The 24147-nt window shown below is 36.9% G+C and overlaps 1 protein-coding gene across 5 annotated transcripts in view; it reads right to left on the bottom strand.

Annotated features, from left to right (window-relative positions):
- Positions 1 to 24147, bottom strand: part of HEATR1 (HEAT repeat containing 1) — a 47299-nt gene that overhangs the window by 8334 nt on the left and 14818 nt on the right. For 4 of the 5 annotated variants that reach the window (XR_008506312.2, XM_045877776.3, XM_064594593.1 and 1 more), the window contains 20 exons: positions 23424 to 23545; positions 22654 to 22845; positions 20612 to 20795; positions 20328 to 20464; positions 19432 to 19624; positions 15264 to 15433; positions 14694 to 14852; positions 13161 to 13403; positions 12757 to 12888; positions 11852 to 11955; positions 11557 to 11700; positions 10572 to 10690; positions 10352 to 10473; positions 8685 to 8813; positions 6875 to 7105; positions 5985 to 6111; positions 4396 to 4556; positions 1391 to 1437; positions 1163 to 1286; positions 418 to 558 (listed from right to left, as the gene is read on the bottom strand). Coding sequence is in view for 4 of the 5 variants with exons in the window: in XM_045877776.3 (XP_045733732.1) it covers positions 418 to 558; positions 1163 to 1286; positions 1391 to 1437; positions 4396 to 4556; positions 5985 to 6111; positions 6875 to 7105; positions 8685 to 8813; positions 10352 to 10473; positions 10572 to 10690; positions 11557 to 11700; positions 11852 to 11955; positions 12757 to 12888; positions 13161 to 13403; positions 14694 to 14852; positions 15264 to 15433; positions 19432 to 19624; positions 20328 to 20464; positions 20612 to 20795; positions 22654 to 22845; positions 23424 to 23545 (2981 nt within the window). In the remaining variant the exon portion in view is untranslated. The remainder of the gene's footprint in view (positions 1 to 417; positions 559 to 1162; positions 1287 to 1390; positions 1438 to 4395; positions 4557 to 5984; positions 6112 to 6874; positions 7106 to 8684; positions 8814 to 10351; positions 10474 to 10571; positions 10691 to 11556; positions 11701 to 11851; positions 11956 to 12756; positions 12889 to 13160; positions 13404 to 14693; positions 14853 to 15263; positions 15434 to 19431; positions 19625 to 20327; positions 20465 to 20611; positions 20796 to 22653; positions 22846 to 23423; positions 23546 to 24147) is intronic. The other variant, XM_045877777.3, reaches the window with a different exon arrangement.

Below are 24147 nucleotides of genomic sequence, written 5' to 3'. Positions count from 1 at the left end.
ACCTAACTGGAAATCAGACCAAGAGGTCCAATGCCACACAATTCTACACAAGCAATGGTTTCTCCATCTGCTTTACCACTAGCCAGTGAATGTGCTTATGACCAATTTTGGACGTATTTATATAAAGCACCCTACAGGTCTGGAGTAGAAGAGGATTAGAATTATGCCAAAGTATGCTAAACCACAATGTCTGGTCCGTATTACCAAGAATTCCATTAGGCTGAGATTCCATTCTAAGAACTCTTACCACAATTCCTATTAGAAGTAACATCACATTTTAGAAACACACCTCACAGCATTACGTTCAGATAATGATATACTTATTTAAATTGTACTGCTGGACAAACTCAAGGGAGTTAAATGCAGCTCTGATAAAGCAAAGAATGCTAAATGGGTCCAGCATCGGTCTTCACTTACAATTTTCTTTTTCCAGGATGTATTCTGCTGTAGCTTATTGTTCAAAAGGTCCAATGCTTTCCGGCGCACAGAGGGCAGCGGATTATCCAGCAACCCCCTGATCACAGCAATGAATGTCTCTGTGGACAGCAAGGCATTGACCTGCATGGCAGTTTCACAATGAACAAAAAAATTTTTTAAAAAAGGAATCTTCACTCAGATTAAGACAGACTTCTATTCACTGCAGAGCTTCTAGGTTCCAGGCACTTACAGGTCCTTTTTCTTATTTCTTATACTAACCTTTCAGGGAGGCATTATTAACCACGTTTATTTAAAAAAGAAAAAAACCAAAAAATCTGAGGCTAAGAGTAAGTGAACTGCTCAAAGTCTTGTAGTTAGATTTTGAACAGTGATCCTCATGTCAAGGCCAGTGATATTTCTAATACCCCATATACTCTACCTAAAAAGGTATTTTTCTCCTATTCCACTTCAATAAAAGTGGAATATGATATAGTAATAGATGACTGAATATTCAAAGAATATTTATTGAGACACATGTTCTCATAATTGGTAGAGAAAAATCCTTTTTCAGATGAATTTCTTCCTAGCTATCAAGAGATACTTTTCTGAGAAAAATGTGAGCTGCATTATATTAAGAAAAGTCTATTGCTAAGTTTATTCTTAAAGTAAAACCTTGTATGTCAGTTTCACAATGACATAAAAACAGCCAATAAAACACAGCAGATGGGGAGAAATGAAAACCTACCTTATCTAACATGTCGTAAGCTTTGCTCAGCAGTGCCCGCCAAAATTTCACAGTTAGTTTGTCTGCATTTTTCTCCATGGACTGTGCTACAGCATTAATATAGCCAAGAACAGTTTCCAGCAACCTAAAACAAGGGAGACTCATATGAGAATTTTGTGCACTATTCTTCCGGCTTTTTGATAGAAAGCTGGAAATTATTTCCAAGTTAAAAAAAAAAAAGTAACATACCTCTGTTCAAGGCCTTTTAAAACCTGAGGACCACCACTTTCAACCACCTAATTTTTAAAGAAAACATCATTAGAACAGTATGGAAGTTAGTAATAACATCATTTGAGTAGGTGCAGTGAAACTCATCTAAGACTATTCAAGTCAAACTTCCCAGGGGCTGTTTTCTGACATTACAATTTAATCAGGTTCAGATCATCCCCACCACAGTAATAACTCTGGTTCCCCTTCCTTTAACTATTCTATTCATATTAAGGATACTCTATAGATACTTGTTGACATTTGTAAAGCACTACAAAGATTCAGAAAAACATAGTCATCTATACTCATTTACCCACTAATTTTATGAAATGCTTTCCTTAGTTCTTACCTAATTTTAAGATATTCAACATTATAGATACAGGTATAGTCCCCTCTGTACTGCTCCCTCTTCCCTTCTCCCAGTACCCCCAGCCCCACGAATTTGAACCTGCCATTAAATGTAGTCAGAGTACACAGCAGTTAGCAACGTGCTTTTCTGGGAATGTGGGAGTTCTGAGATCTGTCTACGGGGACTCATGTTGTCCTAGTGCTCATTTAACTGCACACAGTGCTTCTTGCATACACCACAGGACACAAGATGGCCTATCTGCTCATCCACCTGTTTACCGTGGACATTTCATTTATGTCCATTTTTTCTGTTGGTAAGAACATCAGAAAAGAACATTCTTGTGTATCTCCTTGAACAAGCAGGCACGTTTCTGTAGAGCCTATACCCAAAAAAGGGAATGGCTAGATCAGCGGAGATGCGCATCTCCAACCTGACTGGAGACTGCGAGTGCTTTCTGTGGAGTCGCCGTCCAGAGACATTACCCATCGCTGTGGACACAAATAACCGTGTCCCCACAGCCTTGCCACTTCTTGGTAGTAAGAGCTTTCAAATTTTTGCCAATTTGATGGACATCATAGTGGCATCCCATTTAATCTGCAATTTCCTTCCTACCAGGAAGGTTATTCTGTTGTATATTAATTGGCCATCTGTGATTCCTTTTTAGTGAATTCATGTTCTCTGCCAGATGTTCTAATGGGAAGTGAATTTATGAACTTTATGTCTGTGGCTTTCTTTTCATTTTGTTTATGGTGGCTTTTTGTTGAACTGAACTTCTAAAGAAATTCTTCTCCATCCTCTGGTCACAATGTTCTCAATTTTCTTCTGAATGTTCCTTTTCACACTGAAGTCAATTTTTAATCTACTTAAAATTCTCTTTTGTATACAGTGTGAGCTCAGTCTTCTTTCCCCAAATGGAAGACAAACCATGCCGGCTCTAGTTATCGGACAGTTCTCTTTCCCCAACTACTCTGTAAAGCCCCTGCCACATTAACACCTTTCTTACATTCACATGGGTGTGCATCCAGACAGAAGTCAGTCACACTAACCCAACTGCTCTTGCACCACCACTGTCCTTGGCAAGCGGATCCAGAGTAGTGTCCACACTGATCCCTCTCAAGCAAGCTAGCAAATCTAATTATTAGTTCTAGGAATTTGGTGACTATCTTTTCGGATTCTTACACTTCATTCTTCCGCTGAATAGAAACAGCAACCGGACAGGACAGGACATCCTTGTTCCGGACTTTATAATGTCTGTTTCATTAAGAAGTGTGATATAAACCAGTTTGTTATCTCTGTAAGGCCAAGGAAGTTCCCATCCACGCTGGATGCTAAGAGGATTTGTTCTTAAACCATGAATTAGTATTGAATTTATCAAATTATTTCTCTATAAATACTTCAATTACCATAAGGTTTCCCCTGTTGACCTGCTCATGCAGTAGACATAGAACACAGACTTTCTAATGTTCAACCACTCTGATGTTCCCAATCCTTCCTTCTCTTCGTTTCTGTATTTCCTCCTTCCTCTCTGTGTGTAAAGTTTAAGACACAAGGAGGGTCCTCTCTAGCCTTCAACGTTTAATTCTAAAAGTTCACAGATGTGTCTCCTAAAGGCATATAAATCACAGGTACAGAGCTTGCGTATGCAGGTAAAGAGCCTATAATTATAAGCACTTCAGAATCCTTCCTCTACTTGACCCCCATTACTACATTTTCCCTCCTTCCCAAAGGTAAACACTACCCTTACTTCTAAAACCACAGATTTGTTTTGCCTGTTTCTGAACTTTATATGATTGGAATTAGGGTGTATTCTTTTGTGTCTGCCTGCTTTCTTTTACTATTATCTTTATGAGATTCATTCATGTCCATTTATGACGACGGACACTTTATCTGCTCCACTGCTGAGACACCTGGGTTGATGCCAGTTCTGGGCTACCACAAATATTGCTATTATGAGTATTCTTATCAATGTATTTTAGCACATATGCTAAATATATGCTCATATATTTCTGTTGGGTAGACAGGCATACCTTGGAGAGACTGCAGGTTCAGGTCCAGACCAGCACAATACAGTATCACAATAAAGTGAGCCGAATGAATTTTCTGGTTTCCCAGTACATATAAAAGTTATATTTATGCTAATTGTAGTCTGTTACGTGTGCAATAGTGTTGTATCTAAAAAACAATGTACATACCTTAAAAATACCCTATTGCTAAAAAATGCTAACCATCACCTGAGCTTTCAGCAAGTCATAATCACTTAATCACAGATCATCATACCAAATATAATGAAAAAGTTTGAGATAGAGACATGAAGTGATCAATTGCTGTTGGAAAAATGGTGCTGGAAGACTTGTGTGATGCTACAAGTCTACAATTTGTAAAAAATACACACCATCTGTGAAGCACAGTAAGTGAGGTATGCCTGTATACCACTTGAGAATGCAAATACAGAGTGGCCAGGTTTATATGTGTACAACCTTAACAGATCACTCCAGTTTATGGTAAATTCTACCGTTTTTTTCTGTTATCTTTAAAGGAATGCCTCATGTTTTATATCTCTTTTTACTAGTTTAAAAGATAGTTCCTTCAGAAAAAAAAATATTTTTTTTGTCATAAATACATTTAAAGAACACATCACCTTTCTGATAAAATGGCTGGAAGCCAGGAGCTGAGACATGAAGGACACTGACAAGAATTTAAAATGCCGCAGTTGCTTGCTAGTGTGAGTGTCTATATTAAAAATCTGTAGCATTTCTTCTTGTGATTCGCTTTTAGTTGACACTGCTTTGGGAACAGCTTCTGAAAAAGAACAAGACAAGTTACCTCACTCATCTTCATGTGGAATCTTTATAAAGATATAGACATAAAGAGCATGGTACATGGGATATAATTTTGAGTGGAATTTGTGAATCTGTCACACTCAGTTTTTCCTCTTCTGAATTAGTGAAAGATGTGTATTTATCAACAAAATATCCAAAAGCCCCAAGATGAGTGTGTGTAAGACAAAAATAAACCAACAAAAAACTCAGGGCAACTGAGACAAGCAAATGAAAGACAAAAACACTACAAAGATGTCTTTAAATGTTGCCGCCATTCCCAATCCTGAAGCCTCAGAGGTATTTACTTGGTGGCCCCCAATAGACTGAAGGAGGGTCCTCTCTAGCCTTCAACGTTTAATTCTAAAAGTTCACAGATGTGTCTCCTAAAACTCTGTAGAATCCCATATCCAAATTTACTAATATAACAGGGTTTGAGGGTGCGGTAATTTGGAGTCCACAGCAGGCCATTTAAAAAACATTGCCCTAGAGAGTGACTCAAATTGAAGACTTCCTCCATAAACAGGTCACTACATAGAGCTCTCCAGGCTGGTCTGTTCCTGCCAGACCTAAGCAGACTGTAGGATCAGACAAGCCACTGCCTGGCCAAAACAGCTAGCCATACAGAAAATAGTCCTCACGGAGTCCTTAGTATCTTCTTTCCAATGCTCCTTGCTACTGTTTCAAAGGGCAGAGAACTAAGAACACATCAAACCCTTTCTTAAACCAGTCTCATTGGTGATGCAATTAGTGGAATTTGTTTCAAGACTCATATATACAGTAAAATTTTAATATTTACTTATTTATTTTTAAAGCTTTTATTTATTTATCTGACAGAGAGTAAGAGAGAGAGAGCACAAGCAGGGGGCACAGCAGGCAGAGGGAGAGGAAGAAGCAGGTCCCTGCTGAGCAAAGAGCCAGACATGGGGCTTGATCCCAGGACCCTGGGATCATGACATGAGCCGAAGGCAGCCACTTAACCAACTGAGCCACCCAGGCGTCCCTAACATTTTAATATTTAGTTACCAAAGTTGTGTTGTTTTTTCTCTTCCTGTGTCTTCACAAATATTTTAATGGAAAGACAAGAGACAGCTAATAAGTTCCTCCTAACTTGCTGTCATTTTACCAATGCATCCTGTACACCTGTTAACACTCCACAGCCAACACATCCACACAAAAGCACAGAAGTATAAAAGCCAATGTGTGTGTGAGGAGAGGCGAGTAGAAGTCCTACTTTCTATCTTCCCTAAGGATTTGAGAAGACACACATACATTTAAATTAAAAATTATTGTTACTTGCAAAAAACCCTTCTAAAGATGTACTATGTGTGCTAAGGATGATAACCTGCATGGTCTTCTGCTTCTCTTGGTCTTTCAGATTAAACAATAATTAACACCTGATTATGCTTACCATCTTTTTCCTCTGGCAGCTTTATTAAGTACTGAAGAATATTCATCAAGCTTTGTATCTGATGTTGGACACTGAATTCACAACAGACTGAAATCCAAAATTCAGTGTCTGCCTCTAAAATAGCATCCTGTATAGAGAAGAGAAATAAGTAATAAAACTATACCTATCAAATTTATGTTAGTAAGTACACGTTAGGGAAATATTTTAAAAATATTTCTTAGCGTGCAAAGGCATTACATATTGTTCCTTACGGTCATGTGTATCAGCAGATGAATGAGTTACTAAGTGTCCTACATAAAAAAGCCAATTCATGAGAACTATGTGGGCATAATTCCAGGAAAATCTGCACTATGATTTCTAGCAGAACTGAATGTGCTCCTTTACTTAGGGTAGCTCTAGATCTATTCCCAGATCCTATGTCTAAAAAGTCATTTAAAACCAGTCCTTGACCTAGAAGTTCTGCCCTCATCTATGTAAACAGGGCTCTTTAAAACAATCACCAGTGTTAACAATTTTGATGATCCTGACACTCCTCCCTTTCTCCATGAAATGCCTTCAAAACCATTTTCAAGAGACACAGTTTAATTACTTTACAGCTGTACTCTGTTAGGCTTAAAAAAGAACCACCTAACATGGCACTACAGACCAGTTCGTAGGAAAGTCAAATCACCCACAGCAAATGATCTGTTGCTACTGCGGGTATTTAGAGTGCCACAGGCTCTGAAAGCAATTGTAAAGAATGTCAAAAACATCTTTAAAAACAGTTCTGAGCGAGTACTGTTAAGTAACAGACATAAGCATCACTGGCCCCACACATAAACTGGGAAATATCACAAAGTGCATGTGAAACATCAACATTTCCTTCTAGTCACCCCACCCTATACTCTGACCTTTTCTCCATAGGCAGCCACCAGCACTGTTTTAGTGACATACTGTTCAAAAAGCAGGAGGAGGAGAACCCAGAGGAATCTCTCTGCACCTAATGTATCGACAAGCTGAACAAGGATGGGCAGGCGCCTGTGCTCTGGAACATGGGGCAGAGCGTCCACAAACACGTTAATGATTTTCACCACGACTCCTTCCACGTTTCTTGTGACTTCTACAGAGTCTCCACCATCGGACTGCAGAAACAGCAAGCAGGGACAGTGAGTAGGAGCAAATAACCCTTCACAAGGAAGTTTTCAGGTGGACATGGAAAGGCCTTCCAGATGTGCCCCAAAAAAGTAATCAAAAGAACGTGAATAATCAAGGACCTATTAGTAAATACTCAGTAAGTACAGATTACGTCCCAGGTACTATATGGCCCCGAGGGGAATACAAGGTGTAGGATGTGAGCCCGGCCCCAAAGAAGATCTATCGTCTGTATGAACAAGATTCACGTGGGGAAAGATAGCAACAGGAGGTCCTGAATGACAGATGCCAAGGTATGTGGCACTTATAACAAATCTGCTCTCAGGCCAACTGGAAGCCTGCACACATCAAGCAGGATTTGTGTTCTGCCAGGAGAAGAATGGGTGTAATCTACATAAGCAAAGCACAAAAAAGGCCAACAACTCCCTGTTCCTTTCAGAATAACATTCAAACCACTTAACTCTGGAAATGATACTCCAAATATGGTTGTTGAATGAAAGAATGAATGAGCCAATGCCCTCTACTTCTCCCTGTCTCAACACCCTACACTCCACAAATCAATCTACAGTACATTCTTCACACACACACTGTACACATTCCTGGACCTTGCCATTTCATTAAGCAAATCCCGTCCTTCATTCGTATCAGTTCAAATTCTATTTCTTATAAAACTGTGGTCTTCCTGGCCCATAGCTGCTGTCCTTTATTCTGAACTCTTCTAGCACTGACCTATTCAACTAGCATATATGATACGGATGCATAGTTATTTTTCTTTTAACATCTGTGTCCCATACTTGCCGTCTTGTTGGACACGGAGAATACCAACCTAATACCAAGATTAAAAGGAGATGGTGCTGAATATGGTCATCCCTGGAATGGTCAATAATGTGAGGAAGACATTAACAACAGGTGGAGGTAAACAGAAAATTCAAGCAGATGACCAAGCTCTTTCATCTTTAAAGCTGCTTTTTAGTTTCAAATGGTATATCCTTACTGCCAGAGACTCAATCATCTCTAAGTACACGGCCCTTAGAGAACGCCTGGAAAATGTTTGTTGAATTGCATGTTAACAAATTTGCCACTGTAGCTCTAAAATGTCCTATCTTCATCGACCTGCGTAAGGGTATTATCCAACTGCAATGTCCTGAAATATACAGCAAATTTAAATTCACTTTGTCAGAGTAACATTAAGACACATGTACAGTTACACCCTTTTAGCACAGCAGAACCAGCTACGCATATTTATTCATATTTTTGGGAAGGACATTGTTATTAAGACTAATTCTTAGCTTTACTCTTCTGAAATTTAAGAAGCACAAATACCTGAGCATTTCAGAAAGGCTTTTAATGTCACTTATTTACTTCTACTTTCATACTATGTAAAAATTTTAAGATTAAAAAAAAATACTGGGGTGTCTGGGTGGCGCAGTTGGTTAAGCGTCCGACTCTTGATTTCAGCTCAGGTCTTGATCTCAGGGTCGTGAGTTCAAGCCCTGTGCTGGGCTCCAAGTTGGGTGTGGAGCATACTTAAAAAACCAAAAAACTACTGATGGTATAAAGACAGCTTACCTGAATAAGTGCTGGAATAACCATCTTCACTGTCTTATTAATAACTTGAAAACTGTAAGTGTCATCTAGACGCATGACACTGGCTCCCATAAATGTAAAAATAGACATGATATTGTGTAGAACTTTATCCTGAAAGAAAACACATCTTTCAGCATCTTCCATTTTAAGCACACCAAATATCAATGATTCCTTATAACCCAGCAATAAAAGAAGAAAACCAGTTTAAAAATGGGGAAAGGATTCCCAAAGACATTTCTCCAAAGATAAAGAAATGGTCAATGAGCACATGAAAAGATGCTCAACATTAGGCATTTAGGGAAATGCAAAATCCAAATCATAAGAAACGTCACACACACTAGGACAACTTAAAAGAAAAAAAAAAATCAACTAGCAGTGAGGATTTGGAGAAATTATAATTCTCATACACTGCTGGTGGGTACAAAATTATATAGATGCTTTGGAAAATATCCAGGTCAGTTTCTCAGAAAATTAAAGTTAACTTCTGACTCAGCGATTCCACTCCTAGGTATACACCAGGGAGAAGTGAAAACATGTCCATACAAAACCTCATATATAAATGTCCACAGCAGCATAATTCACAACAGCCAGAAAGTAGAAACAAATGTCCATCAACTGACAAACAAATAAGCAAAATCTGGTGTATATATATACAATGGAATTTTATTTGGCCATAAAAAGGAATACTGATTCAAGCTTCAACACGGATGAACCTTGAAAACACTGCGTTAAGTGAAAGAAGTCAAGCATTAAAAAGGGCACATATAGTAGGATTCCATTTATAGGAAATGTCTAGAATAGGTAAATCTACAGAGAGAAAGTAGATCAATGGTTGCCAGGGGCGGAAACTGTAGTGATAGAGGGAATGAGGAGTGACTGCTAATGAGTATGGGGCTTTTGGGGGCGATGAAAATGTTCTGGAAGTAGGTAATGGTGGATGTTTATACAACAGTGAATAGGACACCTATTTAAATGAATTATAAGGTGTATGAACTATATTTCAATAAAAGCAAAGAAAAAATATCAATGATTCTTAATTGTTTCTAGATTATCAACTCCTCTGAGGGCTAGTGACTCTCTTCCTCCAAGGAAAAAAATCCTATATGCATAAAATCTAGCACATGATGTTAGTATATTGAAAGATCTGCTAAAGCTCAGAGAGAACCCCAGGTTAAGAATCTGTGACCTAAATCCCCAACAGGAAAAAAATTTCAATCTTCAAAAGATGTACTTCTAAGGAACATTTCTCTAACTGAGATGTCTAAATAATCAAATTACTTTTTCTCAACTCACTGGATGAAGGCTGTCTGAGGATAATGGGATGGTAATTTTTTTCAAGTAACACTAACACTACCACTTATCAGTTACACGGTGCCAGGCTCTGTGCTGAGTGCAAACCATAAAGTACTCAGTCACATCCTCACAATAATCCTATGAAGAAGGTTACTATTATTGCCACTTTACAAAAAGAGGACCCGAAGTTTAGCAAGAACCAGCTTATACTGCCTCAGCTATTAAGAGACAGGACTGAGAGTCCCACCAATAAGACCCAAAGTCCACTGAATTCAGACCAGTGAGCACCTATGCATTTCCAATGAAGAAAGAAAATATCAAAATATTTGCTGAAGTCTCAAATCATTAATACTTACAGGAAATATTCCAGCAACAGTACCCAAAAGTAAAAGGGCATGGTGATGGGTCTGCGGCATCTCTGAAACACGGATGCACTGTACGATCAATTCCACATTGAACTTCTCCTCATCTAGAACATCTACAGCGATGAGAAAAAAAACAAACCTCTAAGTGGTAGGTACATTCACACGCAATAGCAAGTAATCCTTCCACCTTTCCTTCCAACAAAGTACATACCCTTTGGTATTTTGCCACCATCTGGAGAGAGTTTCTGGCAGATGTTGAGCAAACAACTAAGAATTAATTGTTTGGTGTATTCCATATTTCCCTGCTCTGGCGGCAGAGGTTCTAAACTCCTTCAGGACCCCCCGGAAAAGACATAATGGGAAATGAAAGTTACACAATTTCAGTGATGCATTAATGACCACTGTCCAGAACACATATTTAATTAGAAATAACTAAAATATTAATTAAACATAGTCTATAAAAAAGATCAAGATTCTAATTGATTTTTTTTCTCATACGGGCAGGTGCTTAATGTCAAGTTTTCTCCCTCCTCTCTGTTGCACCTTCCATCAACCTATCTGAAATCTTAGAGGACAACCTTAAGAATACGTTCCTTGGGCGCCTGGGTGGCTCAGTTGGTTAAGCGACTGCCTTCGGCTCAGGTCATGATCCTGGAGTCCCTGGATCGAGTCCCGCATCGGGCTCCCTGCTCAGCAGCGAGCCTGCTTCTTCCTCTGACCCTCCCCTCTCTCATGTGCTCTCTCTCTCTCTCTCATTCTGTCTCAAATAAATAAATAAAATCTTAAAAAATTAAAAAAATTAAAAAAAAAAGAATACGTTCCTTTTCAGACAAAAACAAATATCTACAATACAATGGCATACAACTACAGTCATCTGGTAATTCACACCTAAAAAACATTGCAAGTTTCACACTTCATCTTTTAAAGTAAGGATGCCCCAAGGACATGGTGCTGAAAGTTAAGAAGCAGGCTATACAGGGAATGGCCATTCACTATACAACACAGGAGGAAGATCCGTTTGGGGCACGGACAATGGGTACCTAACACCTTTCTTTTAATCTTTCAACTATAGTACTTAACTTGCTTTATTTTACAGACTAGTTAAGAAAAGACTATATTTAAAAAAGAATGTTAAGATGTGCATGAATTAGAATCCTTTTCTCTCATAGATCAAAGGCAAAGGCAAGTGTCAGTACCTTGACAGCAGATTAAAAAGAGTCGGTATCAGTATCTGAGGATTTTTGAGTTTCTTTTTGTGCTGCAGTAATTCTAGGATGAGGGTTACTCTTTGCCAGTAAGAACCTCCAACTTCCTGAACAGATTCTAGATCTTGTGATTTTCTGGGAAAGAGAGAAAATATTGGAAAAGCAAGTATTATCAGTGCAAAGCAAAAATTACCATACCCATTCATGCCAAATTGATGGGTATCAAAAAATCATAATGGGGCCTGGGGAATGAATGGCATGTTCTCACTGCACTCCTAGCTCTTACTTCTGCTGCATTTTTTGTCTTCTTGTTTGCTGAATTGTGCCCAAGGATTTCGTTTTGTCTGGTGGCTCCAGTTCTATTCTGACTTGTTCAGCATTAACGGAAATCTGAAATATGAAGGAAGAATGACTGATGATACACGTCCACGGGATAAAATTAAAGAAATAAATGTTGACTTAAAAAGTAACAGTGAAAATGTCCATGTCCACTTTCACATTTTCCTAGGACTCTAGAGCCCAAACCAATCCCCAAAGGCAAATGCCACTGACTATATATTCTTTTCCATATCCTAACAGCTGTATAAAGATGAAAACAACAACACACAAACAGGAGTGTAGTATACACACTGCTCTGCACCTTAATTTGTTTCACTTAGAAATTCGCATCTTAGAAATCTAAGAAAATATGTCAAAATTCTGAGAGCTGCTGAATCTGGGTACTAGGACTTCCCCATACTATTACCTATTTTTGTGAACTTGTTTTCTGTGTTTTTAAACAACAAAACAAAGTAACTAAGTGGTTGTTCTGATGTACAGCTATGTTTTAACATATATAAACCAACAAGCAGATGCTCAATTCCATTATATATGCGTCATCAAACAACTATTTAAATTACGTATAACCTGTAACCCGTTGAACATCCTTGCATGAAACAGGTAGATCCCGTCTGAGTAAGATCCAAACTAACACACATACCCGATCTGGTTAAAACAATAAATATTTCACAAAATAAAAATAGTGGTGAAGACTTATAATTTTGATTATGCACTTCTCTATGAGCTACTTGTCCATGATTCTTATTAATGCTAACATCTGACCTAAGAGCCCCGGAATCAGAGGGTGGTTAAACATGGCTGTCACTTGGAAGAGAACAAACGTTAATAAATTATAGAAAGTTTGCAACTTACCCCTTTAAAAACACTGCCAACAGTCTGAGCACAATGTGAATTTTTACAATTCACCAATAAATCAAACAACATGTGCAAAAGCTTCTGCTGAACTTTTTCATCTGATATAGCTGCAAAAAATGGCTTTGTAATCTAGAGGAGGTAGAAAAAAGGCAATTGAGCTCAACAAACGGTGAATTCCAAAAATGACCTTTATACTGTTCTTTCTTACGATGTAATATTGTTCCCATTTTGTCAGCTAAAATAGTTTTATCACACATGTGTATCACTCAATTTTGCAAAAGCAGGCCAAACAGATGATATTCCTTTTAAAATATGTCCAGTCCACTTTAGCTTCTCCAAGTAAAACATTACAAAATTTTAAGAGCTTGAACATACTTCAGTTTCTGAAAAAAGTCACTGACCTTTTCAAGAGCTGTTATCTGAATGGTTGGCATTCCTGTGTAAAGTTCCTTTGTTGTATGCACAGCTTTTATAAATATATCTAGACTCTTTGGGTCCTTATGTAAAAGGGAAGCTGAATATTCATTATATTTTCCCAGAGTGAGATGTAAAATAATGGCCTCATCTTTCAGGATAGCTGTCGGTTCCTTCTGGATCTTTTCTAACAGTTGTTCAGCCATAGGCAACAGCTGAGAAAGCACCATCTAAAGTTTGGGAAATTTATTAGCAAACAGTTATCTATATTGACATATTTTTGCTTGCTTTACAAAGACACCCAAAGATAGGATGTTGCAAGACTGGGAGCTTAGCCTGGAGAAAAAACCCAAATAAAGATGATCCCTTGGACATGAGGAAGGGTATTTAATCCAATTAAGCATTCAGGTCCCCTCTGATAGTTCAGTTTATAATGGTCAAAAGCTCTAAACCTTTCAGAGATGAGGAGTAATCTGCAGGTGTCCCAAGACTTTTTGACAACAATACAAACTAAAGTTTTAGACCACAAAAATAAATTTTAGCTTTCTCTAAAATACTGCATGTTTCCTCAAACAGAACTTCCAAATTATGTATGTGAGGTCTTTAACAACTATATCAAATGCCAGCACATTATGGCTTGTGGGCCAAATCCAGAGGACTACCTGTTTTTGTAAATTTTATTTATTGAAACAAAGCCAAGTTCATTTGTTTACATAACTGGCTCCAGCTTTCACAATACAATGGCAGAGCCGAGCACCTACAAGAAGAAATACTGTGGAGCCCACAGTGCCTCAAGCATTTACTATTTGGTCCTTCACAGAACAAGACGGTCAATTCCTAATTTAAACTACAAGGGATGACACAAAGCTGATAAATGCCATCTGTTTGCTGCCACCAGGAAAATCTAATTATGCGGTTTTCACTCCACTGTACCCCTGCTTTAGTTCTCCAGATGGTAGTCAGTCCAAGACTGGTGAAGCATCCAGACTCTTTTGGAACAGTTTGCTGATCACACATGACGTCACATAAAAACAAGTGCTTCACAACCTCCTTTGTATCACAGGCCTCCCTGACAAAATAATGAAAGCTATGGGTTTTCCCCTATAAAAATGTTCAACCACACACATTTTATGAATGAACAAAGGATTCTGGAATGTTCACTCTTATGTCCAAATATATTACCTTGTGGAGGATTTCCACCAGAAGACACAAACAGTTTTCTCAGGATTGCATCTTCAGTGTTTCTCCCCACGTTTTTTTTAAATTCACTTCAAATCAAGTAAATGATTAAGTAGGGATAACACACAATTTTAAAATGGAAAAAAAAAAAACACCAATACTTACTTTTTGTGTCCTCTGTTTCTACATCTCAACACTTCTCCCCTCCCAAATTAGAAAGAAAATTTTCACTTCTGAGTGCATATTTGTAACTCCTGCAAATGTCTTCCTCATGCATGAGCCAATACATTAGTGTTTAGTAACATTACATAGAATGTATAAGCCATTTGAATTGCACATACCTCATTGTTGACTTCCTGAAGTACTTTCACCAAATCTTTTGCAATGTAAGATGGGCAACTATATACACAATTAAGTAGGTTTTTCAAAGTTTCAGATAACTTCTGATGAGATTTCAGTTTCTTTTCTCTCTGTAGTTCCTCAAATAAAGTAGCTAAATCCTAGGACACCAAAAAAAAAAAAAAAAAAAAAGGATAAAAAAGGGTTACAGAACTACAAAGGCTAAATGTACTAATATGGAAGATGCTTTTCCAAATCACGTGATACTGATAATCATTTTTCATTTCCCCTTGAAACCTTAACAGGAAATAGTATCAATACCTCCAAGTTAGCTTACTATCAAAAGCCAAATACTGACCTTTTAGCCAAAGAAAGCAAAGCAGAACTGAAACACTGTATTGCTATCTTTTAAAAACAGGAGGAGAAAGTTGTGCAGATATTGACATCAGTTTCTAAATTCAGTGACTTAAGTCGATCAAAATCCCTACAAAGCAAAATGTCAAGAAAGGACGAAACTGTTCACAGGTATACAGAGGCATGTGCACACGATCAATCTTTGCTGATGAGTTTACCTGAGCAACATAGGTGGCATCTGAGGTGATCTCCTCTGTTTTAGGAACCAAATGATCTATTAGCAGACGGAACTGAGACACCACTCCACAGAGGGCCTGGAGACAAAGAATGGAGGCCCTTCGTACTTCTTTTATGGGGCTTCCCAGATTAATGAGTAGAGATATCACCACTAAAACCAAAGGGAAAAAAATTAAGCAATTTAAAAAACTGAAACAGTACAAAACTTAAATAGTACCAAAGGGTATGTCGAAGTTTTCCTCCTCACTGAAATTCTCCCCGAAGACCATTCATTGTCTGTTTACTATTCTAGCAAAATGTTAGATATATGCTAGTATATCCTTTTGAAAACACACAAATGAGAGCAGGGCACACGATGTACACTCACAGACACACAGGAACGATCACATCTCAATTTATTTTGAAGTGTTTTCCACGTAAGTGTGTGTATCTAAATTAAATCATTCTTTTAAAACTGTACGGTTTTCTGTATTTTCTGTATTTTTTAAACCAGTATCTTACTGGTGAAAGTTCAGTTGCTCTTTGTCTTTCAGCATTACAACTGCTACAACAAACACCTCTGTAAATACATCCTTGTAAGTATGCAGAGTAAACTACCCATGGTGCATCAGGCTTTGCAAATATTTTGTCTTTAACAGATGTTTGAGTTTCTAATGGAGAAATCAGTCTAATTTTTCTTCTAGTTTTGTGTGTTGCTTAGAGAGGCCCTCCCTACACTGAGTTGTTCAAGTGTCTATCTCCATATTTAGAGAGGCCACATGTACTACATGTTCTCTTCTAATGCCAGAGCTAAGTTGTGTGTGTGTGTGTTTTAATGTGTAATCCTTAGTTCACATGAAATTTTTGTCTAAGGAATAAGATTGGAGTCAAACTTTTTATGTTTCCAAATGGCTAGCCAGATGTCCCATTTAATAATCCACCTAAGAATTCTACAGCTTTATCATTCATACATTCCGTCAGTATCTGAAACAGCTAGTTCTGCCAACTACTACTTCTAGAACGAAATCCAATAATAGTGATGAATTTAACAGGAATGCTTTTGTTTCCCCAACTCTGCAGTGAAAATGCTAGCTTTTGATTTGAGAAGTATTTTTATTACATCACTCCTATTTTGCTGTCACTTAATTAGAAGTAATGATTATTATCTAATGCCTTTTCAGTTCTTTAGAAAATGATATGGACTTTCTCCTTTAACACTGATATGGCCAATTGTATTAAGAGTTTGTTATTTTGAACCAATTTTCTATTGTTGGAATGAACTCTTTTTGGGTAAATGGTTGCTTTTTAAAATATGCTGGACTCAATTTGCAAATATTTAGAAACTTTGCATTATTATTCAAAGCAACTTGGACTATTATTTTGTTTTTGTCTGGAAGCACTCTCAATTTTCAATGTTATGCTTGTTTTAGACAAATCATCTGGAAGCTTTTCTTCATTCTATGTCCTGCTCAGTTCAACAGCACCGAAAAACCTGCTTCAAAAATCTGATAGAATGCATCCATAAGATCAACTGGATTGGGGTTTCTTGAAAAGATGTCTTTGGGATAAAAAGATACCTAAATTCCTTTTATGGTTATTAGTTATTTAAGCTTTATTCTGTGCTATCTACTGAGACAAGTTGTGGCGACTTTTACTTTGCTAATAATGATCCATTCCATATATTCCACTTCTGGAATGCTAAGAGCTCAACAAATTTTCGAACTTTTCTGAGAAGGTAAACTGAAAACTGGAAATCTTTCCTGGTCTCTGTAATGTTAACTCATAAAGTCAGAAACAAATAGCTGTAAAGTTGAATTCACACAAAGGGCAGCTTCAGGCCAAGATACTATTTGCTAAAATTCCCTGTATAACTCAAAAACAAATTCAAAGTACTAAGTACTTTGTTCAAGTAATGTACCGGAACTCAAGGTAAGCAAAAACTACCTTATTTAAACAATCAACTCTTAGGAATATTCTTCCATTTAAAATCTATGTGACTTCATTCTCCAACTCATTTTATTTAGATTTAAAATAGCATATTTTACATAAAAATTGAAAAACAAATACTGAGCTTTGGTTTTAAATATATAAATAAATTTACTATATTGATCAGGTATTAAAAAACCATAGGCAGTCTACATCTTTTTACAAATGAGGTTAAATGTTTATTCATCTAATAAAATTTCCTCTATGTAAGACTGAGCTGGAATAAGTATCTGCACAGAAAGTAGTAAACGGTGGTTAGATTCCCAAGCCACTGATAAAGACTTAATTCATATAACACCATACTATATTAATATGGCAATACCTTCTTCTTTTGAAAGGCATAACATTTTTTGTAAACAGATTAAAAGAAGTACCAGCCAACACTTCCTGGACTCCTCACAGACAAGGTATGCATAGAAGCTCACTGCATACTCAGAGAAGAGAGCACGGAGGACAGGTGCAATGGCTAAATGACCTTCCACTTTAGGCCCCCTGGGACTCTAGTGCACAGTCCTTGAGCTTCCCAGTAGAACAAGGTGCATCTCTCCTGTTTTCAGTGCAGTACTGTTACATTTCTAAGCAGCATAAATGCAAAAACACTTTAGGAAGAAGGAAGGTGACAGATGACAAGGCAGCAGGGGGAGGCAGGGAGCCTATCTTGCAGCAAAACTGGGGAAAAGTTAAGTTTTTTGGTCCTGGAGACTTACATTCCTCAGGAACCACTGCCTTTGATACCAAAAGATAACAGACATTTCATACTTAATTAGAAAATCAAAATAGTTATGACCTCTAAATAAAATATACATACCGTTATGAAAACTCCCAAATTTAACAGAAAATAACCATTTTAATAAATCATGCTATTTCCATACAATGGAATAGTCTACAGACATTTTAAAATAAAATTTTATATAAAGTATTACTATAGAATACTTGTAATACTTATAATAATATTTTTATTAAATAATTAAAGTTTAAAAAATGTACAGGAGGGTCTTCTCATCCAAAGGGGAAAAAAACCCTGAAAAAATCTTCTTAAAGTAAGTTACCTAAAAACATAGACTGCAATTTTATAGTAAAGAAATAATTATATTCATGGGATTTTATTTTGTAAGTAAAACTTGAAATCTATGTATGTACGTTATCTTGTATTTAACAAAATTTTGGTTACAATTATGTGCTCTTTCACAGAGCTAATGAAAGATAAACATTGAGAAACTGTTTTGGGAAGAGCATATATCATTCACTTTACTTTCACAGAACATTTATAAAAAGCAGTTTTAGAATTAAAAAAAAAAAATCTAGAACACCTTCAAATTTCCCAAGGGCCACTCTTATTCCTTTGACATTAAAATATTCCAGTTTATCAATCATATCCATCATCCTTATCAGTTCTCTCATCTTTAATCACCACAGGGTCTAATTCTACCAGATTCTCTGATTTGTCAGTAGCTTGTAAGGTAGTTTTCAATATCATGCTCATCAACTTCATGAAATTCTGCATCTTTTGCAAAATTTGCAAATTTCACTTTATCAAAAAATCTAATTTGGGGGTATTTTATTAGTGAGTGCCCAACCTGAAAATGACTTATACCCGATAAAAGAGACAAATCCAAAAAGGCTGTCTGAGTGGAGACCCATTTTATAAATATTCAGATGAATACAGAACTATATTAAATGGCCTGGCTTCTCCATATAACCCTGTACTGCTGAAACACAGAACATCAATAGTTGGATATTAATAAGCCATGATTAATCATCTGCCATTTCTACTATTTTGGTGATTAGAAGTAGTTTATATAGGGGCCCCTGGGTGGCTCAGTCAGTTAAGTGTCTCAGGGTCCTGGGATCGAGCCCCACATCTGGCTCCCTGCTCAGAAGGGAGTCTGCTTCTCTCTCTCCCTCTGCCCCTCCCCACCTGCTGGTGCATGCGCCCTCTCTCTCAAATAAATAAAATCTAAAAAACAAAAAAGTAATTTATATATACATATATACAATTTATACATACATAATAATTTACATGTATATACATAAATTACACATACACAGAGAGCAGAGAGAGTGCACGCACTATTTAAAAAAAAAATTAAAAAAGACATTCTCCCAACTACAACCTACATAAACTACATATAGAGAAAGCATTAAAGTTGGCCATGACAGAACATAACAGGCTACTCACGATACCTGGAGAAGATACAGATGCCAGCTGATGTTTATTCTGTGCCTTCTGAGCAGAGAGCATCTCACAACCTACATAAAGAGCTTGAGTCTGCAGTGCTGTTTTTACAGTGCAGTTAAGTGGATCTGAAAGGCTAGACCCGTATGTCCATAAAACAGAAAAGAACTTGAATAACTGAAAAATGTCTTCTAGATGCACCTAAATTAAATAAACGACAGTGAAGTTTAATTTTTACTCACATTTAGTTGGTTTCAAAGCCTCTTTTCACTAGTGTACAATTACAGAAAACAAATACTTTGTTGCAAGGATTTGCCTTGTCCCATGACTTAAAATTTTCCATACTTATTTTAACCAATGAGAAGTATGTAAATGAATCCAAAGGACTCTCTATAACTTTGCATTTGAACACACTGAACAACAATAACACAAGAAACAAAATAAGCAGAAAACCAAGACGCGTGATGCTGGGGAAGCCTCATTAAGATGAATTCCAAGATGGAATAAGCATCACCAACGGTGCCAAATGCTGCTGAGAGGGGTCAGTGAGACAAGAACAGAGACTTGACCGCTGGACCTGGCAATACGGAGGTCACTGAAATTTCTTAACTGAGTTGCATATGCTAACTCACCCCCCTGAACAGCAGTTTCTCCCTGGGAATGGAATTGTGATTAGTAAATACATCATAGGCCTAACACACTAGTAGGCATGCGGTAATGTTAGTCTCTGGCCTACTGACTGGTGTCATGATGATACCGCTACTTCATGGGGCCCGTGTATATCACCACATACGCTTCACTGTTTAAAAATCTACTTTCATTTTCATTAAAAACTGCCATAACTAAAATGCTCTGCTCTATCTTCTAAAAGGAAGAGTACGCCTGAAAAAGATGAGCCTAGTACCTTTATGAAAAGTTTCATCAGAACCCTAAAATGAATGGCATCAGCACCACTGAGTATCATCTCAAAGAGTCCAATAAACAAGTGCAGAAAGGCTCTGCTGTCTTCTTTCAGCTGTTCAGGATTCCACCATATATCATCTACATGGACATGAAGAGAAAGAGAAACGATGAATAAACTTATGTGAACACACTGGTGGGAATTTTCACTCAAGACAAGGAATAAGTTGTGGAGACAATAATTCAGTTTTCTAGAGTATCACATTCAAAAGTCACACTTTGTCCTACCTTTAGGAAAAGATTTAGGAGCCTTTAGTGCATGAATAAAATTTTTCAGTGAAAATATGAGTAAAACAGAGTCCTCCACAGCAACACGCCGGGCTGTGTTCAGCTGCTCTATGTAATGTGCCCACAGTTCCACTGGTATCTCTCTGTCCATCATCAGCTCAAAATGCCATTCTGAGGGGATTTCCTGAAATGGTAAAGGAAACAAAGAGCATAAATATGAAGGAGTTCTGAACATGGGTTATACTCAGAGGACCTGCAATGGATAAATGATTGGGTAATATGCAAAATTTTGTCTCTCTGTGCATTTAAGTGAGGAGAGGATTATTAGCTTTAACCAAATTTGTAGAGAGGTTCGACCATCACTATTTACAAAAGAAGGATACAAATAAATTATCCACAGCTTCATTTTATCTATATTTTCTTGAAACATATCTAAAAACAAATGTTATCCATATAAATTGTGTTTATCTAGTGGCACATTTCTACACAGAAAGGAGTTGGAGCTCCAGGAGACCCTTAAAAGGACCTTTCTCATGTCACACACTTCTAGTCTGAAGAGGGTGCACAGTAAAATCTCCAAACTTGGAAATAGTTCTAAACAAGTAGCAAAATGTGAGGGTGTTTGAAATTATACCCTAGATACTAAAAAGCAGCATGAGAAAACATGAAGAAAAATGATAAATGAGACTCTGTACAGGAGAGTGCAAAGTAGTAATTTAGAAGGAAAATAACCCAAAGCCAGACTTTTGAGAAAATGTCTCTAGTGAGGGATTTCATTGGCTCAATATGCTGCTGCAACTGGAAAGAGACTCAGGACTCCCAGAAAGGGGACTAAATATAAAACAGCATATAATCTGCACATATACAAAACACTCCATTTGTTCACACTTTTAACACCAAGGGCAAACACCATTCAGGGTATCACGTTCTACAAAAGAAAGAAATTAAGAAGGGCTTATCTGGGCTACTTTTTAAAATATGAAGATTCACTCTTTTATATTTTTTCCTAAGATTTTTATTTATTTATTTGAGAGCAACAGAGAAAGAGAGCACACGTGAACAGAAGGGAGGGTGACAGAATCTAAAGCAGACTCCACACTGAGCACAGAACCCAAGGCGGGGCTCTATCCCATGACCTGAGATCGTTACCGGAGACAAAACCAAGAGCTGGATGCTTGACCAACTGAGCCACTCAGGACCTCCGAAGATTCATGCTTTTAAAGTTTACATAATTTTAGGTAACAATGACTATGGCTAGAACTTATGTAAATGTAAGAAAGATGTAGTTCATTCAGCAAATCCTAAAATGAGGAGCCCTCTGAACGTTGGAGGACAGATAAAAACAAAATACTTTTAAAAATATTAAAAGAAATAACCGTTATTACCTCAGGATGTGATACTAGGTAAAAATACAAATAACTGAAACATGTTCCTTAGCCAATACTGTCAAAGACAATAGTAAGCTGGTGAGATCCAAATCTGATGTAATATTAAAATAATACAAAAGATCAATTCTTGGGGCACCTGGGTGGTTCAGTTAAACGTCCGACTCTTGGTTTTGGCTCAGGTCATGACCTCAGGATCATGCGACCATACCACACACGGCTCTGTGCTCTGCAGGGAGTCTGCTTGAGATTCTTTCCCTCTCCTTCTACACCTCCCCTCGAGCATACTCTCTCTCAAAAAAATAAAATCTTTAAAAAAAAATCAATTCTTTTAAACAACAGAATGAAGTAATATTTTGTTCAAGCACTAACAAGCCTAGTGAATTCTTCATCACAAAGGGTAGTTAAGTATAACTCAGATAATTACTCAATAAATACAGGGGAGAGTCAACTATCAGGTACAAAACATCACAACCCTGAAATTCTATAATTCAATTAAATTTTCTAGTTCACTACCTATTGCTACCCAAGGCTGTTTCACATTTCACCCCTAGTATCCAAAGATTTAGCATTTCAGCCCCCAGTTTTCAGTGTTGCTATCATTAACAAGCCTGTCTGCCACTTTACTCAATGTTCCAGAGACTTTGCACTCCTTACCACTGCAGTAATGACACTTTCAAGCTTCTTTATTTTTTTCTGCAACAAATTGAAGACTCTTATCGCAAATGGAAAGTGAGTTTCTTTTAAAGATGAACAGCAAGAAACAAGCACAGCCATGATCACGTGAAAAGTCACTTTCTGCTTCAGGCTAAAGCACTCCTTTTCCCCAATGCTTATTAAATCCTCCACCTTGAAAAATAAACATACTCCATTACTGGTAGCTCTTAGTTTGAATAAAACAATTTTTTCTACCTCAGACCTACCTATTATGTATTTTACATTTAAAGTGAGATGACAAATATAAAGCCTTTAAAAAGTAGCAAGCACTGATTTCTAAGTAATAATAAAATAATTTCAGAATTATAATGAACGTAATTACATCTGACAACTGGATAAATGCTTTAAAATTATACACCTAATACCTTGACAAAGGTTTATTTACTAACGCAAAAAAGGAAAAAAAAATCCTTTTAGATATTATGCTATTTTAACAAAAAATATGACTTTATATTTTAAATGACAGGAAACAGGAAAGCGAAGAAGTACACACTATTCTTACTAGTCCAATGTAAAACCACAAAAAAGTAATATAAAATGTAAAAGATTTTAAACAATCTGCAGAATATACTATGTAACACTATACATGTTTAAAGCATAACAAAGTAGTCAAAAAATGCAAAATTATTTTAAAAAATCTAGTAAAGCAAACACTGAGAATCTAATAAAATTATAACAAGTCCAGGGGTGGTCTCTGACAGCATACGTACCATCTTTAACATTGAAGAAGGATCCCCTAAACTTATGTTGTCAGCCAATAATGCAATCATCTTTTGATTTGCTACACCAATTAGTTTTCCTGACTCTGTGCTTTTAATCACATTTTCAAGAGCTGTTAAAAACAAAACAAAACAAAACAAAACAAAACACAGAGGACCCTTATATCACCAATACTCACCTAAAGAATTCTGTAGAGTAAGAAATTTAGACAAAAGTTTTAGTTTTCCTATGAAGGTTTGCTATTTTTCCTTTTATCCAATTCTGAATCTGTGGGTCAGCCTCCTTTTCATTGTAGCTGACTGTCCAAAAACATGCGGGATAGGGTTGCCAATGCCCCTCCCCAACACAGTCGAAAATCTGAATATAACTTTTGATTCCTCAAAAACTTAATTACTAATAGCCTACTATTGACTAGAAGCCTCAACATAACATAATATAAACAGTTAACACATCTTTTATATACTATATGTGTCATATACTGTATTCTTATAATAATGTAATCTACAGGGGAAAAAAGTACTATTTAAATAACCATAAAGAAGAGAAAAGGTATTGTATTTATCAAAAATTACCTGCACTTAAGTGAATCCGTGTGGTTCAAACCTGTGTTGCTCAAGAGTCAACTATAGGTTTTTGACCTTGGCAAAAATTTTTAAAAATCTTGCTGACACAGATCATAGCAAGCATGATTTCAAATAATGATTAGAACCAACT

This window comes from Mirounga angustirostris, unplaced genomic scaffold (assembly GCF_029215605.1).
Source record: "Mirounga angustirostris isolate CCGP_5_RB_7025 unplaced genomic scaffold, mMirAng1.0.hap1 SCAF_6, whole genome shotgun sequence".
NCBI lineage: Eukaryota > Metazoa > Chordata > Mammalia > Carnivora > Phocidae > Mirounga > Mirounga angustirostris.
This window is presented reverse-complemented; position numbering and strand designations above follow the sequence as displayed.